The sequence below is a fragment of the Hemicordylus capensis genome, chromosome 1 (genome assembly GCF_027244095.1).
Source record: "Hemicordylus capensis ecotype Gifberg chromosome 1, rHemCap1.1.pri, whole genome shotgun sequence".
NCBI classification, from domain to species: domain Eukaryota; kingdom Metazoa; phylum Chordata; class Lepidosauria; order Squamata; family Cordylidae; genus Hemicordylus; species Hemicordylus capensis.
Window position 1 is genome coordinate 353,587,546 of NC_069657.1, and position 18,250 is coordinate 353,605,795.

The 18,250-nt window shown below is 43.7% G+C and overlaps 1 protein-coding gene across 3 annotated transcripts in view; it reads right to left on the reverse strand.

Moving 5' to 3' along the window:
* Positions 1–1,400: 1,400 nt before the first annotated feature.
* CITED2 (Cbp/p300 interacting transactivator with Glu/Asp rich carboxy-terminal domain 2) overlaps positions 1,401–18,250 on the reverse strand; it is a 46,359-nt gene continuing 29,509 nt past the window's right edge. The window contains exons 1-2 of one of the 3 annotated variants that reach the window (XM_053289634.1): positions 5,094–5,440; positions 1,401–3,412 (exon numbers count right to left, since the gene is read on the reverse strand). In XM_053289634.1, the coding sequence (XP_053145609.1) occupies positions 2,701–3,412; positions 5,094–5,419 (1,038 nt within the window). In that variant the 5' untranslated portion in view covers positions 5,420–5,440 and the 3' untranslated portion in view covers positions 1,401–2,700. Of the gene's footprint in view, positions 3,413–4,016; positions 4,441–5,093; positions 5,441–18,250 lie in introns of those variants that run through there. The other 2 variants (XM_053289639.1, XM_053289647.1) reach the window with 2 other exon arrangements.

An 18,250-nucleotide genomic window follows, 5' to 3' on the forward strand; every position in this document is an offset into this window, starting at 1 on the left:
CTGTCCTAAACTATCCAGGTCAAAATTTTGACCTGTCAAATCTAAGCAAAGAGGCAGATTACCAAAACTGACTTTAAAATATTGATTGAGGTAAGAATACTATGGTATGCAAACACTGAATCTTAACACAGTGATGAGATCATTAGAAGTCTAAATTCCTGCAGCATATGCTACAAAAAATGCGCTAGTCTTTAAAGGTGACACAAGGCTGTTTTTGCTCATGCCTGTGTCCTTGTTCTCAGTTGCTCTTGCCACCCCATATTCCTTTCATTTATGCTTATTTATTAAAGTTTAAAATATTTATAACCATCAAGAGAGTGAAAGGAACCAAAATACTATATAGTCCAATACCTTACCTGAAGACCAGACTGCCCATTCATCCACCACCACCCCCTCTCTGATAATCCTAATCTGAGTGCACTGTTGGCATTCAGATTAGCAGGTGCACCACAGAAAGTATCTTGAAAAACAAATGATTCCAGATGATGTAGGTAAGCCAAGGAGAAGGCAAATAAACCAAACATAGTACACAAGTTCACTGATCTAGAGACTATGAAGCAGGAGAGGAAAAAAACACTTTTAGATGTCTCCACCAGCTAACCTTTCCCATCAGTTTGATACAAACACCATCATTTGTTATACACACACTGACATCCAGAGTGTCATCCATCTCATAAGTAGCCCCAATGCAATTAATGGGAAATTAGTCATTACTAACTTGTTCTATTTCATTGGGACAACTCATGAGCAACTTTGTCTGTTGTCAGCCACACATCTTTAGTTCGAGGGAATTCAATACAGTAACTCTTGTAAGACTCAATATGGGAATATTAACTACTAAGTCTGTGTTGAAGTTATAAAGGGAGGTATTTTTTACCTTCTACAATGAAGTTAAAATACACATGACAAAAAGTAAAATGGGGAATGAGGTGCCAGTTCAGCACTGAACTTCTGTAGCCTTATTAAATTATACATATTGGTAAGTATCTGGTCCTTTAGTCAAATGATACTTTAGGGAAGAGGACCAGTTAAACATATTCCTGCTACAAGGTAAATATTTTCCTGCTTCCCCAAACCAAGGTGTGGAAGCTATTAATTTCCAGTTTTCACCTTCTAGGCTATAAGACAACTGGTTCAACTTTGCCTAGCATAATTTCTCACCAATATCAGATCTTTGCTTCTTTTCCTTCTCCTCCCTCCCACCCCCCCAATATAGACATCTCATGGATTTCAATGCAATACAAGTTTTTATAACTTGCCAAGAACACTTTTATGCCCAACACAAGAAACTAAAGTTAGAACAAAATTTGCAGTGCCCTTCTAGGTCTGTCTTTCATGGAACCCTTCAGTAGGACAGAAAATAAGTTTACATAAAGAACCAAGTCTTATAGATAGATAAGTGAGAGTATTTATAAAATTAAAGTTTAATAGATAAATAGAATAAATACTTTATGCATCATAATTCTGGACAACTACATTTAAAGCAAGTAAGATGGCAAATCACAAAGTTGTTGCCTCTTGGCAATTTCACTTTTGATAAAATCACACAAGCATGTTACAATGTTACTTATGAGACTGATGCCATAATTAGGTTTAAATCCTTTTCACCTTCTGCACTGATCATGACATACAATGTCGTCTTGTAGATTTTCTTTCTCACACAACCCAACAGCTCAACAAGTTCAACCAGCTATATGTATCAAACATTTGGGGGGGGGGGGAGAAGAGGGGTAAAATTCCCAAGGCCAAAAAAAAAAGAAAAAGAAAAGGGAAAAGAAAAAGAAACTTTGGTAAATGATATTTAGGAAAAATTAAAGCATTTCTCAATTTTTTATTGACATTGGCAAATTAAAATAGAATAAATTAACAAGTATGTTCTCAAAAAAGGTTTTGTACAAAAATACTGTCAAATTTCCTAAAAAGCTTTCAACACAGTAGTATTCCCCCCATGTACTGAATAAACTAAGCAAGCACAATGCCAAAATAAGAATATGTGGAAGATAAACCAGAACCAAAATAAAAAATTTTAAACCCTGTGAAATGTTTCCCCAACTACTAGAGACCATTCCATTCACACTACATTGTCTGTACAGATGGGGGGGGGGGAAGGAGGGCAAGAGGCAGCAGAGTTTAACAGTATTTTTTTTTCCTGATCAGGGAGGGTTTGGCCCACATTTGTTAAGCTTCCAGTTGAGCAGACTAAAAAATTAGTATCACTGCAATGCATAGTTAAAAACAAAGCAAGAGGGCAGTATTTGTGCAGGAATCTACCCTGAACTTCATGCAACCAACTAATGCAATATTTTAGTCCTTTAACTCAGAATTTGAATGCAGTTCTAATCATTTGAAATGACAGCCTATAGAAAATCCACAAGATTAAGCAATTTGCCAATATTCATATCTAACGGTTGAAGTAATTGGCATGTTACCAGTGAAGAAGTTTAAGTAGAGAGACAGAGAGAAGGGGTGTTGAGAAATACTAAAGACTGAAATCAGTTAAAATTATTATAGGGAGGGTAGAAATGAGTGTCCAAGCTTAAACATGAAAAAGGAAGCAAATTAAAGAGAGAAAATAAAATTTGTACAAGCTTATAGTTTACTCTGCTTCCCAGATACTCGCTCCTAAAAGCCTTTGAAATACTGTGTCTAGAGGGAATGTTTTCATTCACACAGCTAAAAAGTCCTTTGTTTTGCATGAAGTCAGCAGCTCACTCTGCTGGACTGCTGTTTGCAAACGAAGTCTGTCATGAAATCAAACTCATTCTGTCCCAACCACAGCTCAGGAAGCTCCTTGATGCGATCCAAACCCATCTCTATGACTAAGGACATAAGAACCTCCTCATCGATGAAGTCAGTGTCGATGACATTGGGAGGCAGCATTGCTGCAGGGCCGTGGGGCACCGAGGCAGGCACGTTGCTGTTGCTGCCGCTGCTGTTGTGCTTCGGGTTGCAGTCTCTGAAATGCTGGGTTGCTCCATTTAGCTGATGGTTAGCAGGGTGCAAGTCCTGCATATAGTGGTTGTGAGGATAAGGATGGTGACTGAAGTACTGGTTGTTTAGCTTTTGCAACTGCATGCTGGCTGTTAAGGGCCCCCCTTGGGTTGCAACTGTAGGAACCATGAACTGGGAATTATTAAACCTTGCTGTAGGTGGCATGTTGCTTGGAGGATGTCCCCCGTTCACATTCCCGGGCCCCATTGCATGTCTGATCCCAGTGTTTGCATTCATATTTCCACCTCCGTAATGTATATGCTCGCTCATCAAGGCACTGAAGGCGTGTTGCTGCTGGTGGTGGTGGGGGGTCGGAAACTGACCCATTCCCATCCGATGCGCAGGGTGGTGATGAAGCCCATTGGTTCCATCGGGGAAGCGCCCGTGGTTCATGGCCATCATGTGGTCTGCCATTTCGAGCCTTAAAAAGAAAAGTTAATGTTTACAGAGAAAGAGATTAGTGTTTTCGCTCTAGCCACCGATACTTCCTTTCTCACTCGCAAAATTGTATCTATCCTAAGGACACAGCCGTGGGTAGCACCACCCCGGCGGGGTCTGTCTTTTCTCCTTCAAAGGATAAATAGTAACATCTATTGCGATGAGGCAGGTTTGGGTTTCTTTCGTTTGCCGCTGGAAGGTAGGCAGGCACCTGGTGCAGACGCAGCGGGTACCCCAGCAGCCAAAACTCGTGCGCACCTAACACCTAAGTGAGCGTGCACACCGCCACCCCCTCCTCATCCCAACAACCCCCAATTATCTCCCGCCCCTCTGGATTTAGAAAGCACCAACACGGAGAAGAAGAAGAATGCCCTGGCGCAAAAGCCTTACATAAGAACCACAGAGGGAACAGAGCAAGCCGACCTTCTCTCTCCTCGCTAACAACTTTGGGAATTAAAGTCAACAAGGATTGCAATATAAATTTTAGTGCGTCCAGCTGAGAGATCCTGCTTTCTCATTCTCCCTCCAAGCGGTCTCATTTATGTTACTAAGGCGAAAAGCAAAATCCCACTTCGTTCGCCACTTACCTCACGCCCTCTCTTTCTGCTTTTGCTCCAAACGTGTTGGTGAAATCAGTCAGCAAAGATCGCCCAGCATAGAGTAAGCGATTCTCCCTTCCCTTCGCTTTGCTTACGTGAGTGGATTATTGCAGCTGCAGCCAGACTCAAAACCTTTGCTTTCGCTGCTCTGTGAGTTTCTCATCAGCACTTGCCAACAATAAGCTGTGTTTCTTACCCTGCTTTGGCCACAGCTAATATAGGATTTCAAAAGGGAGGAGCAAAAGCCCTCACAGGCAACCAGAAGTAAAACCTGGAGCAAGCGAGGAAAACAAGCCAGGCGGAACTGGAAGGAATCCAAGGAATCCTGTTCCTTCTGGCTGAGTGACACGTGTGTTTGCTGATGTCTTAGATCTGTGCAATTGCTAAGGAGCCACATCCTCTCCGGAGTCTTTTATTGCTCATACAAAGGGAAGGGGGCGAAAAAGAGAGAGGTGGAGGGGGGAGGGGGGGGAGGATCTCTGAAATGGATCGGGGTGGGTGGGAAGAGCGATGAGCGGCGAAATAAACCATGAGCACGATGAGAGCCATTGCTCACCATAACGGATCAAGCTTCTTCAGATGTGCTGCTCGTTCGGCCGTAATCTGTTTACATCACATCCCTCCCCTTAGCTGTCAGGCTATTAGGTGCTGTCATTGATTCCTGAAGCACCGTGGACGTTTATTCCAGGGTTACTCAATCTGGGTATCATTTTTATTTGTCGACACCCTCCTCCAGTCCAGTCCTCAAGAAGCGTCGCTTTGAAGCGCAGCGATTTCATAGAAAGGGGGTTTGCCGTTTCCTACAATGGCTGCGCTGCCTTCAGACACGTAAAAAACCCATCCTCAGTAGTGCTACCTCTGAGCAAGGGCTAACTTATCTCTTCTTCGCCGGCTCACACGCACACCGGCGCGTTGCGTTGCGCCCCCTCTCTCTCTCTCACACACACACCCCACCACTACTTCTGTTGCAGGATAGCTGCAGGAGGTTGTCCTCCAGGGCACACACAGATCCAATCCGCGCTTTCGAGGTGGCACGCAGCTTCTTCGTGGACATTTTGCGTTTACCTCGCCTGGTAGCTTTGGCATTTAAACGGAGGCGTCTCTACTCTGCAAACAAACTCAGCGATCCTCGGGTCCTCCAGAGATTCCTTTTTTCTTCCTTCCTTCCTTTTTAATTTTTTCTTTTTCTTTTTTAAATAAACACATCCGCACAGCGTATACGCGGCCTTGCTTGGGGAGCTGGGGGCAAAGGCAGCGCTGGCTGCGGGTTTGGCCAGCCTCACGATATCTACAGAGGCAATCGGTTTGCAGTAAGCAAACACCGTGGCAGGTTTACATTGCTGTAAAAGAAGGCAACGCGATAATTGCTCTGTAAATAAAGCACGTCCCATCCCACATGTTTTCTACATCTAGTGCTCGTGCCCTTTTGCAGTGTGTTACTGGCAGGGTCAATACAGCTGATAATACAGGGATAAAGAAGCTCGTCCCTGGCAGCCTGGCACGTCTCTGGCCCTCCACACACGTAAACCACAGCAACAAACAGGCACAATCCAGAAGCTGAACTTTTAACTATTAACCCCACATTTAAAATCAATGACTCTCCCCGTGAACGGATAGCATGACTAATTATCACTCAACCGTGGATCTAGGGCAAAAGGATGGACGAATTCCCGTTCCCGTCCTCCAAGCTAAAGAGGCGATCAAGAGCTTTGGCACACTTCACCGATGGGTGGGTGGGGCTCTGCGCCGGTCCTGAGGCAAAACCAAGTGGCCAGTAGTAGCGCAGCGTAATAATGCTACGGGTAAAGTACCAAGTGAGAGCGCAGAAAGAATCGCGTGAAAAGTCCAATTTCGCTGCTCTTTGTGTTATTATATATGCAAATTCCCATATTCAGAACCATTTTTCCTTAGGACCTCAGTTTAGTAACAAAAACTAATTTGTTACTAAAATTAGTTAATTAATTAAAAGTTCAGAATCTAGGAGCTTTCTGAGCTATGACTCTGGGACCCAACGAGTTTGACTTCATGGCATACAGGAGTGAACAAGGATCACAACAACTGGCAGAAAATATGGCTTCAGAGCTCTATGGACAGGGCCTACCTACCTTGAGGTAGGTTCTCTCCATTGTCATATGCTGATAAATACAATACAGGGAATATTTATATATCGCTTTTCAACAAAAGTTCCTAGAGTTACACAGATATGATATGATATATGATATGAAATAAATAAAACTAGCCGGGCCGGGCACAAAGCATCTGCACCTCTGCCAGCCTGCCCAGCCTGCATCTCCCCACTGCCCGGCCATGGTTTCTGGCTGGCTTTCAAGCCGGCCTGTCCCCTCCTCCGGCCCACCACCACCTCCTCATCCCAGCGGCTGGCCCAGCCCGATGGCTGCCGCTGCCTGCTCATCGTCCCAGCAGCTGGGCCTGCCCATCCCAGTGGCTGGGCTGGGGTGGCCCGCTGCCTTCTCCTCTTCCCGGCAGCTGTTTTCTCCCGTCCCCATCGCTAGTCCAGCAGTTGCTCGCGGATGCTCGCGAGAGCTGCCGCACATGGGATTAGCAACGGGTACGCCTAGGAGAAATAAATAGAAAGCTGGTTCCCTGTCCCCAAAGAGCTCACAATCTATAAAAGAAACATAAGATAGACAGCAGCAGCAGCCACTGGATGGGTGCTGTGCTGGGGGTGGATAGGCCAGTTGCTCTGCCCCTGCTAAATAAAGAGAATCATCACTTTGAAAAAGTGCTCAGTGAGCAGGGAATAAAGTTGCCCCACTCTAAGAAATTAATTTTTTTAAAGTTTGCTCTTTGAATTTCTTTCTTAATGTTAATTTTGCCTTAATTTTTTTCTACATGTGGGTAACAATAGTGTCTAGTTTTAATCCCTGATAACTGACACATGGGATTGTTCTTTTCATTTTTGTACAGCCTTTATTGTATCTTAGGGACTTTTATAAATAATCATGATTACAGCTGCCTTATAAAAAGTCAAACAGTTGGTCATTATTCAACCCGATACTGGCAACCACTGTCCAAGGTGTCATCTCAGTTCTTTCCCAGTCTTACTGAGATTCTTTAACTGGAGACTGAACCTGTGACCTGGTAATGCATGCCTAGCTGGCTTTCTACCATTCAGCCATATAGGTCTTGCACTCCGGCTCTTGTGGGTGGCCTTTTCACTCCCAGCCTGGCATTTTTGCCTATGCACTGAAGAAGGAGTGTATAGGAAGAGGAGTGCAAGGAAGAGGTGCTGGCAATGACAAGGCTGGAATCAATGTGTCATGTTAAGGACAGAGCTTCAAATGGACAAAGTCAACAGGAAAGATAATCATCAACTTGGCTGGCAAAATGAAAAATGAGTGGATTGTGGTAAGCAACACAGTACCCTATCACTGAATAGGATTTGAGAAGCAGGAAACAGTAAACGCTGATAGTAAGGAAACAACTTCATTGGCCAATGCAAGTTGACAAGTTTTCACAGCTCACAAAGTAATATAACGGAAATGACATCATCACTTGGCTGAATCTGTTACTGAAGTTTAATGTGATTTATCTTGTGCAATTGCCAGCAAAAGGTATAAACTGACATCACATCTCTGATATCACACACTTTCAAACATGAAGCAAATGAACACTTTTACAATGTTCACACATGATGGTAAGTGAAAGAGTTTCTCCCCCTTGCACCTCATGTATAACTGTACTGAAAAATCCCATGTATGAAGCAGCCCTGAGTGAAAAACTTCTGGGATACAGTGGAGACATGGCAGCAATAGGAAAGGATGTCAATTGATTGGAATGTATCCCTTAATCATGTCATCATTTAAGCAAAAATCATGTTTGTAGACAAGAGGGATGCCCATGCAGCGTTAAGGCTGGAACTGGGGTTAGTACCAATTGAAGCACATGTTTGGGTTGCAAAGATCTCTTATTATTTGAAACTAAATCTTGGTCGAGCAGGCCTTGCACCTCTGGTCCTGAAGGACAACTTTCCATCTGCATGGAAAGAGAGTTGAGAAGAAATTTGAAAGTTATGGGCTACGTATCCCAATGTTGGTCAGGGATCTTAAAAGCCAAGGAGATAGTTAGGAAGCCATTTTGGGAGATAGCAAATCAGGAAGACAGGACCAGAGTCAGACATTTACCTTTCTTAGGTAATGCAACTCATCCTCATAGACCAACTTGAGCTGGTCTTACATGAGCTTGTTCTTTCCAAATCAAAGGGTATTTGCCTTGGCACACTTGAATGCACTGCCCTCAGCTTTCTTAGAGAGTCGCTATCTCAGTATTCCTTTTTCTCAATGGCTATGCCTGTGTCAGTCATGAGTGGTTGAGACGTCTGATCATATATTGAACCTTCATTGTTTGTTTTATAGACATATTTGGCTAGCACTTTTGTCACCTATTTTGTCTAGATTCCCAGGTAGGTCATCGGCCTTTTATGTGTCTCTCCTTTTGTCTGACAGTGATATTAATGTTTCCACCAAGGTGGCAAAATTTTGCTACATTGCAAGCTGTGTAAGGAAGCAATTGGTAAAATCATGAGTGTCGATTGTACTATATATTGTTATATTGTAAATGGTGTTTTGTAAAAAAGTACTGGCAGAATCATGATTGCTGGAGGCTCCTACTTATCTATTGCGTTGTCTGGCCGATGACTGAAATAAAGATTCCATTCCATTCCATGTTTGTAGATTATTTGACAGTCAAGGAGATTTTGAGCTCTGAAACGAAACCTGACATTTGTAAGCAAGGGTCAGACTAGATGCAATGGCAGCAGATTTGTGTTTTTACATATGGAGCTGTTGCATTAAGATAGAAAGCAGGGGGAAATAGGTAGGAGTCCAATTAATGGAGCAAAAGAGTCATGTGGATGGAGAATGTGGAGAGGCCTGGCCCAAGCCCCACAGTGTCTGAGGCAACATAAGTGACCTGCTACCTCTATCCTTGTGGTATGTTCAGTAGACAGTATACAATTCACCAGTTCTCTTTCAAATCTCTCCCCTGCCCTCACTCACCCCACACCTCTATGACACCCAGAGCATGCCATGTGCCAGTTGCTTCTTCACACTTTCTGCCTTCATTCCTCACCATCTGCCTTTTGAAGAGACAGGGCAGAATCAGCCAGAGGAGGAACTGGAGCAATGGCAGTACCACCCCTATTGCCACCTAGGGTAGGAGCAACCCTGTTATGCCTCACCACATCTAATTAATGGGCTGGCCCTGAGTGTGGATGAGGATGGAGCCACCCCATGACTCACCTATCTGCAATCCCCCCCCCCCACCCCACGCAATTTTCTCACAGCTAGGGCTATGACACCAAAACCGATCCGAGCTATGAAAAAAGGTAAGAGGCATCAGGGAGGTAAGCCACAGGAAGGGAAAAGTTTCAGCTCTTCTTGCTTTCATACCCCCTTTCCACCATGTGATTGTAGAAGATCCAGATTTGCCACTCTCATGTATAGTTTGGGCCAATGTAGGATGTGCAAGATGACACATTTTACGAAGTTACACATCAGCAAAGATTGGCAAGATGGTTATTAACCTTTTTCAGTTTCACTTCCACTCTTGAGATGTCAAAATGAATTACAAAGGGGTTGGCAAGGAATAGCCAGAACTGAAACAGCATGAATAAATATCTCACAAATTAAAATGGTTAATATTTATTTTATTACTGAAACAAAATTTATATGTAAATTGAAATTAGTTGACAGCATATTGTATCCACTAGAATTCCTGTGTGTTGCCATATTGGTTTGTGTCTTTTTTAGTTTTATTTTAGCAAAGACCAGTGGGGATCCATCCACAGAAAAATGCTGCAGTGTATCCCCAGCTCTTGTTTAGAACACCAACCAGCCTGAAACACATGTTTTAAAGAGTTGTTTGGGGCTCATATAGAAGGAGGAGGAGAATGAAAAGGGACAGGAACATCATTTCTATACAGTTGTGGGGTGGTGGCGGGGAGAAGTTTCTGGAGTGTGGGGAAAAGAGGTGGTGTTCTTTTTCATTTCCTTCCTCTTGAAACCTTTCTACATGGTGCAGGAAGGGAAGTTTTTTTAATCTCATGGCACACATTGTCTCCAGTCCCAGTGCCCACCTCTAAGATATTTCAAGCTGTTAGGGGCTCAAGCAGACCACCCAAGTTCTGTATTAGAAGGAATGGCAGGGACATAAACAAAGGACCGCAGATTCACATATGCATGTATATCACTCAATATCTCAGTGATTCTCATTGTGACAAAACACAGATCTCCATCTAAGCTCAAGAATGTCTGACACTTCTCCCCCACCCTAAATGCTCTGAATGGGGGACATTCCTCACCTTTGTTACTGAATGAGGGCAATATTTGTCTCTTGCACTCAACCATCAAAGTATAGCCTTAATCCCTTTTTCACAATAGGTAACCAGCTCAAATTGGACCCATCTTTAGTCATCTCAACCCCAGATTGGCCTGAAGCTAGCATTACATAAGAGATATGCCAGCTCTTCTTAAGGCATCCAAGAGCTGTATCTCTGGAAGAGTGGGAAAGACTATCTCATTACAACAGGAGCCAAGAGTCCATCCATTTGGTCACCAGGTCACCATTTTCCATCTGCTACTGGTGTCCAGAAAGAGAAATGCTGTAAAGATTATTGCTCTCTTAGCTAGGGACCCACCTAACTCAATGTTTATGTATTTTCTTTCTTAATTCCTGTGTATATTCCTTTACTCTCATGTTAACCCATTTCCCCCAATTCTTTATTCTGTGTGCAATTCTTATGTTCTTAATAAATTCCATATATTTAGAAGTGGCTTCAGTCCGTTTTTAAAAGGTTCTGGTTGCAAAATTCTTCCTCATAAAGCTATGCACTTTTTAGACTAATATACTGTTTGTCTAGAGCTGGATTCTGTGTGGGCTCTGGCTGTATAATGCCAGTATGTCCCAAGCCAGACAGCTCTAGGGTATCAAGCAGTATCTGAGCCAGGTAAGTGTTTGAGCTAGTGACAGCCTACCTCAAAGGAGTGGCATGCTTCTAAAATGGGATCAGAGCAATCTCTCTATGGAAGGTAGATCCCCCAAAGCTGTACAATAACCCCCCAGTCCATCATAGTCACCTCCACTCTATTTGGCACAAACAATCCAAACGATCTGTTTTCAAACCTCACATTTTCAGAAAAAATACCCTAACCCTACAAAAATTAATGAAGGTTCCCCATTGCCTGTAAAAGGATCAGGGTTACAACTATAGATCTTATTTATTTGTTATTTCTCTGTGTAAACCGCCCTGAGCCATTTTTGGAAGGACAGTATAGAAATCAAATAAATAAATAAATAATAATAATAATATAGAAGGACTCAAAATGGATGCCAGTGTAATGAGAAACAGACACAACATAATGAAGGAAACAAAAGCATTATGTATCAGCCGGCAAGCGAAGCTGGCGGCGCTGATCTCCCACCCAAATGGGGCCGCACGGTTCTGTTTGGGTGGGAGATCGGCCCTGCTGTGTTGGCAGCAAGGCCAGGAGCGGCTCCCCCTGCCTTTAAAGGAAGGTAGAGTTGCTCCAGCCTGCACAGCACGGGCTGATTTTGTTCCCAAGCAGGGCTGAGTGGCCCCGTTGGGGAGTGAAATAATGCCCCTTGCATCTGACATCAGAAGCGGAGTGTGTGTTGGGGCCGCAAGGTGTGGCCCCTGATTGGTGGCAGCCCAGGTTCTTTGAACCCATTCACCCAATGGTGGCTCCACTTCTGCTATGTATGAAATCTTTCCCCATTAAATAAAAGGGAAAATTTCTGTAAGCTTCAAGAATTTGTAATATGTCAGTCATTTGTAATAGACTTTTTGTAATGAAGTTTCAAATATAACAACAATGGCCCTTTAAAAAGCTGCAGAGGATCTACAACTATGCCTGAAAGCTAGTGTTTTATGGTAGGTGTCACAAATGCAGTGGTTGATCTAAAGGACACAGCTTCTCCCACTTACAAGGGGCACAAGTACTACTGCAGACAACTTACCAGCCACAAAGAACTATTCATGTGGTGGTGTAAGAAACACCATAAGTGTTCTCAATTTGGCAGCCTGGTTTGTTCCTGGCTGCCAATCATGGAAGTGCCCACCATCACCCCTTCAGATGAATGCTACAGGTATAACCATTCAGTTAGAGTTAGATAATCATATGGTTAGTCATAACCACTCAGTTAGAAGCAGTGTGGGTGGTGGAAGTGAGTGACACGCTGGAGGACACAACTTCCAGAGGTGATCAAGATGGTGTACATGAGTATGCCATTCATTTTTTAAATGTCTGAAGAGGTCTTGAGAGGCATTTTAAAACTTGTTTTAACCAGCTCTCCCATTTTAATCAATTTCATCCTCTGTCTTATTGCTTTCAATTTTTGTTGCTGTTTGTTTTGGGTTGCTTTTTTATTGTTTTTTTATTGTAAGCTGCCTCAAGCAGGTATACTTGAGGGGCAGGATAGATATTATTTTAAATAAATAAATAAAAACTAGCAGACCCAGTATACAGCATCTGCACCACTTCCCCCCTCCCTTCCGCCCCAGTTCGTTCCCCATTCCCTCCTCCGCCATTTCCCCCCTCCCAGACCCCATGCCCACCACAACAGCCCCAGTTGCTCCGCCAGCCTCTGTCTGGCCATTTTCGGGAGCCCACCCTCGCCACCGCCCGCCCAGCTGGGATCCTCTCGGCGGCGTGGCTCAGCCGCCTGCCACCTCTTCTACACCCCTTTTTGTCTCTCTGCCCTCGCTTTTTTTGTCTCGCCACCTCTCTGCCCTTTCCCTTTCCACCCCAGCCTCCAACAGGCGCCTTGCTGCCCATTACCCTCCTGTCCCAGGCAATGTTCCTGCTTGTTCCTTCCCAAGACAATGGTTGGAACTCTCGCAGGACCTCGCAAGAGTTCCAGCAGGCATCCAGACGCATCTCAGCATCCCCACGGAGTTCTCTCTGTGGTCCTCCATAAGCGAATTAAATATATAGATACTGGCAAGTATTCCAAGATTAATTAGTTATTACACATATAAGATACCATTTATATTAGTCATTGGTTTTTATCATTGCACTACTATCCAAGAAACTGGTTTCAAGTAGTAGTTTTCAGATTTTCTTCTTTTAGGGAATCCATTCACATGGATGCAATATCATGGTATAAACATACTCCATGAAGAGGATCAGATATTGTTCAGGGATATTCTGGATTTAAGGAGACAGTTGTCCTATTCAGACATTAAATTGCACAGATATCTATAGGTACACTTGTACATGTTTTTGTGTGCATTACTGTACCTGTGTTTATTTAAAAAATAAACTTGGGTACAGGTCTCTCAAATGCAGCATGGAACAAATAGGAAGTATATTGCTGTATTCAACACAATGTATGAATAACTGCACCTGTGTACAGTTCTGTACCTGTAAACACTGTAACTTATTATACAAGTGTTTAACATAACATGTGAATAGGGATAATCATATCTCTTTCCTACCACTTCCTTCTAAATATATTAAAATAGGATTAAACACTAATCTGTTACTGCCCCCCACAACAAGAAGCTATACAAATCTTTTGTAGAAAACTAAATGTCATGGGGATTCTAGTAGGCTTCTTTTTATGGTGGAGCATTCATTTATGAGAGACCCCAACTGAGGTCTGAAGTGGTACAGCCCAGAAACAGATTTACCTCCTCCTCTGCTATGTGTGAGAACTAGGCCTTTGTGCACATTCTTCATGCCTTTACCACAGTGTACATATCTGATGGTACTTCTGCCCATGACATTGTTTTAAATGTTTTTATTCTGTGTCATTTTTAAATTGTTTTTACTCTGTTTATATTTGTGTTTTAAATTGTTTACACCACCTAGAGATACACATCAGGCAGTATATAAATATGACAAATTAGTAAATAAATAAATATGGATGTATGCACTAGATTTTGGTTCAGAGCTTCTGTATAGGGAGCTTATTAGTTTATTTTAAATTGTGTATATTATTATACCAGTTCAGAATGGGGTAGCAGTCCCTCAGGTGAGCAGGTTGGGCATACTCCTGGATCTAGCTTCACTCCTAGATGATGGCTGTAGCCAAGAGTCCAGATGTGCAGTTTTACCTGGTATAAGTGTTCAGAAACTTCAGCAAGGCCATTTCTTGGGATGACGCCCCCCCCCCGCTTTTTTTAACCACATTCACTTGTTACCAATTTGTTTCCAGGCACAATTTTAAGATTGTGAAGAGAGCTGGTCTTGTGGTAGCAAGCATGACTTGTCCCCTTAGCTAAGCAGGGTCTACCCTGGTTGCATATAAAAGGGAGACTAGAAGTGTGAGCACTGTAAGGTATTCCCCTTAGGGGATGGAGCCAGTATGGGAAGAGCAGAAGGTTTCAAGTCCCCCCCTGGCTTCTGTAGGATAGGGCTGAGAGAGATTCCTGCCTGCAACCTTGGAGAAGCCGCTGCCAGTCTGTGAAGACAATACTGAGCTAGATAGACCAATGGTCTGACTCAGTGTATGGCAGCTTCCTATGTTCCTAAGGTGCTGCTGGTGATTAACTCTAAAGCCTTAAGTCAGGGGTTCTCAAAGTTGCATCTCCAGTTGTTGCTGGACTACAACTCCCATCATAATCTCCAGTCACACTCAGAGGTGCTTTTACTCCTCGTCTTCGACGCCGAAGTCAGTCCCTGGGGCCTCCACAGTCCCTGGGGCCCCTCAAATCCTCTTTAGTCTGTTCCAGATGGTATGGTCGCCTGGTCAAGCATGATGATGCTTAATTTGCGGCGGGGGGCGGGGGGCTCCAAAAGCCTTTAGGTCCAGGTTCCAAAATTAGGTGCACCTCATCACACCGGTGCACCTCTCGTCAGACTTGCTGAAGGCCAATGTGGCAGGGGATGATGAGAGTTGTAATCCAACAACATATGTGGACTCACGTTTGAGAATCTCTGCCCTGAGTGGTACCTTAAGAACCATCTTAAGTGGTACCTTAAGAACCATTTAAGGACCTGGGTACCTTAAGAACCATCTTCTCCCTATATGAATCTGACCAAACAAGATCATCGTTTGGGTCCTCGCTCCAGGTCCTGCCTCTTTCAGATATGTGTTTAGTGGTGAATTGGGATATATGGCTTTTCTGCAGTGACTCCTAAGCTGTGGATCCCCTCCACTTGGAGATGCATCAGATTCCCTTACTGGCTACCTTTTGCCACTGAATGAAGACATTCTTATTTCAGCACAAGTGTGTTTAAGCCCATTTAAATAACGGGCGCTAGTAGGGGAGAGTTCCGCCGCTCGCCTTCCTTTCCCGCCCACCCGGCGGGCTCCCTCCTCCATCTTTCCCTCCCTCCCTGCCCGTCCTCCGGAGTCTGGGTGCTGCTGCTGCCGCCGGCTGCTCGTCCCGAGACAGCCACCCCGCAGAGCCATTCGTCCAGCTCCGGTACCCCCGGCGGCTGGGTTTAAGAGCCCTCTGCTGCTGCTCGTGGCCTCTGCTGCCGCTCCTGGCCTCCGCAGCCACCCCACCGAACTGCTTGGCCAGCCCCGGTACCCCCGGCAGCGGGGCTTAAGAGCCCTCTGCCGCCGCTCGTGGTCTCTGCTGCCATTCCTGGCCGCCGCTCGGCCTGCAGCTGTTCCTTCCCCTGACCGGTGGCGGCGGTGGCTGCTTCTTCTCGGCCCGCCGCTTCTCCTTCTCTCAGCCATCATGGCCGCCTGGTTGCCACGGTCGTGTCTCCCTTGCTCTGTTCTGGGCATGCGCTTCGCGCATGCCCAAAACAGGCCAGGGAGGCACGAACGCACGCCTTGGTGTCCGTCCACGGACGGACACCAAGGCTTTTATTAGAGAGGATTCATTTCTGTACCAAAGCTGTTTGAGTCTGATGTTTGAACTGTTATTTCATTTGTGCTTTATTGTTATTTTGCATTACTATATTTTAATTTGTTTTAACTGTTTTTAATTGGATTTCTATTTTTGTTTACCACCTTGAACTTTTAAAAAGAAAAATGGATTATAAATTTAACAAACAAACAAACAAACAAATAAATAAATAAATAAGAATTACAAATTAATGTTGCCATTGAAATAAAGTGTATTTAAATTATATGAATTGTACCCAATATACATTCAGTATTTTGAGGACTTCTGGTATTTTTGGATGAAAGAGATTACATTAGTTCAAATTATCCTTCTCCTTGATCATTTGACTTGCAAGAGTGTACATCGGAAGTTAATGAAATGTGGTGGATGTTAATAACAATTAGCAGCAGGAGGTGCAAAAGTATTAAGTCTATACTGGTTTTCTGGTTTTACTGAAGATTTGTTAGTTAAATCTTTTACACAATTAATTTATCATTTCTAAACCCTTGCCAGTAATTCCTTCCCACACTGACTCCCTCTTATTCTTCTCTGTTTTCAGATACTTGACATCCAGATTCTTCTCAAATTATCTGTGCTGTTACTCCTCGATGCCCCCTGCTTCCCTTTAAGTTTTCAGAATCAATTATCTCTGTCAGCACTGCACTGTCCTCTGTTTTTACCTAGTAAGCTCTCATTGCAAATTTCCTTTCAAATTGTCAGTTTCCTGTGGTTTACTTGCAATCCCTCAGAAAGACAGCAGGTCAATGCAAACAATAGCAATTTTAAAATATACCATGTCTTCCATAACTAACTTAATTGCCTGTTTTGCACCAGATAGACTCCCTCTTAATGCCTAATCCACGTGAAATTCTTACCACCTATAGCCTCCACTCACCAAATGCAGATTAACTGGAACTATTCTGATCCTATTTCTGCCTGGAGTTTTGGAACAGAAGCTGCCTTGGTCACCCTGCTTGACAATTTATATTGGGAGCGAGACAGGAGGAATATGACTATGTTGATTCTCATAGATCTCTCAGCACCTTTCTATTCCATCAACAATGGCATGCATCTGGACTGCTTGTGGGGATGGGAGTAGGGGGCCCTGCACTGCAGTGGTTCCACCATTTTTACCTTGCATAATGATCACTTTTAAAGTGTCCGTTATATTTTTATGTTTTTAATTGTATGTTGTAAGCCAATCTGATGACTTTTTGGTAGAAAAGCAACCTATGAATTGAATTACAAACAAATCAATATATAGAAGATGTCACCAACTTCCACTCTCATTGAAGATGCCAGTCTTTCGGAGACTCTGCATGACCTACTTTCGATTAATGTCTGACACACAGATGTTACACCTTCATATCCAGTAAAATAGTAGTGGATTGACTTTAGTCATCTATTTTTTTAACTAGGGTTTAAAAAACAACAACAACAAACTGTATTAGAGGACACACAAGTCTAGCCTTAAATAATAGATCCAACAATAGACTAGGATTCTGGCTCTTACTGCTTTAAGGAACAAGGTTTCATAGTGAAGAAGAAGGTGGGTCTTGTGGTAGCAAGCATGACGTGTCCCTAAGGTCTGCCCTGGTTGCATATGAAAGGGAGACTGCTAACTGAGCAAAGAGACATCTTCTAAAAGTGGTGATTCTCTTATATTTAGCAGGGGAAGAGCAACTGGCCCTATCCAACACCAGCACAACATCCCTCCTTTGGCTGTTGCTGGTGTCTACCTTATGTTTCTTTTAAGATTGTGAGCCCTTTGGGGACAGGGAGACATCTTATTTATGTATTATTTATTTTTCAATGTAAACCGCTTTGAGAATTTTGTTGAAAAGCAGTATATAAATATTCATAGTAGTAGTAGTAGTAGCAGCAGCAGCAGTAGTCTGGAAGTGTGAGCACTGTAAGTTATTCCCCTTGGGGGATGGAGCTGCTCTGGGAAGAGCATCTAGGCTCCAAGTTCCTTCCCTGGCATCTCCAAGATAGAGCTGAGAAAGATTCCTGCCTGCAGGCTCGGACTGGACCACAGGGCAACAGGGCATATTCCCAGTGCGCCCCATCCATGGGGCACCCCTGTGCCCCACTGCACTCGGCAGCAATGAATACTCCCACCCTTAATTACCCATTCTGCTCAAAACCCGGCGCCCTTCCTACATACATTCCACTGCCCTCTCAGTGCCCCCAGTCCGGCCCTGCCTGCCTGCAATCTTGGAGAAGCCGCTGCCAGTCTGTGTAGACAATACTTAGTGAGATGGACCTGTGGTCTGACTCAGTATATGGCAGCTTCCTATGTTCCTATGGTGTTTTAAAAACACTACAGGCTTGTAAACAGCCTGGGTAATTAAGAATAAGCTCATTGTGACTCGGCAGAGATATTGTTGTAAAT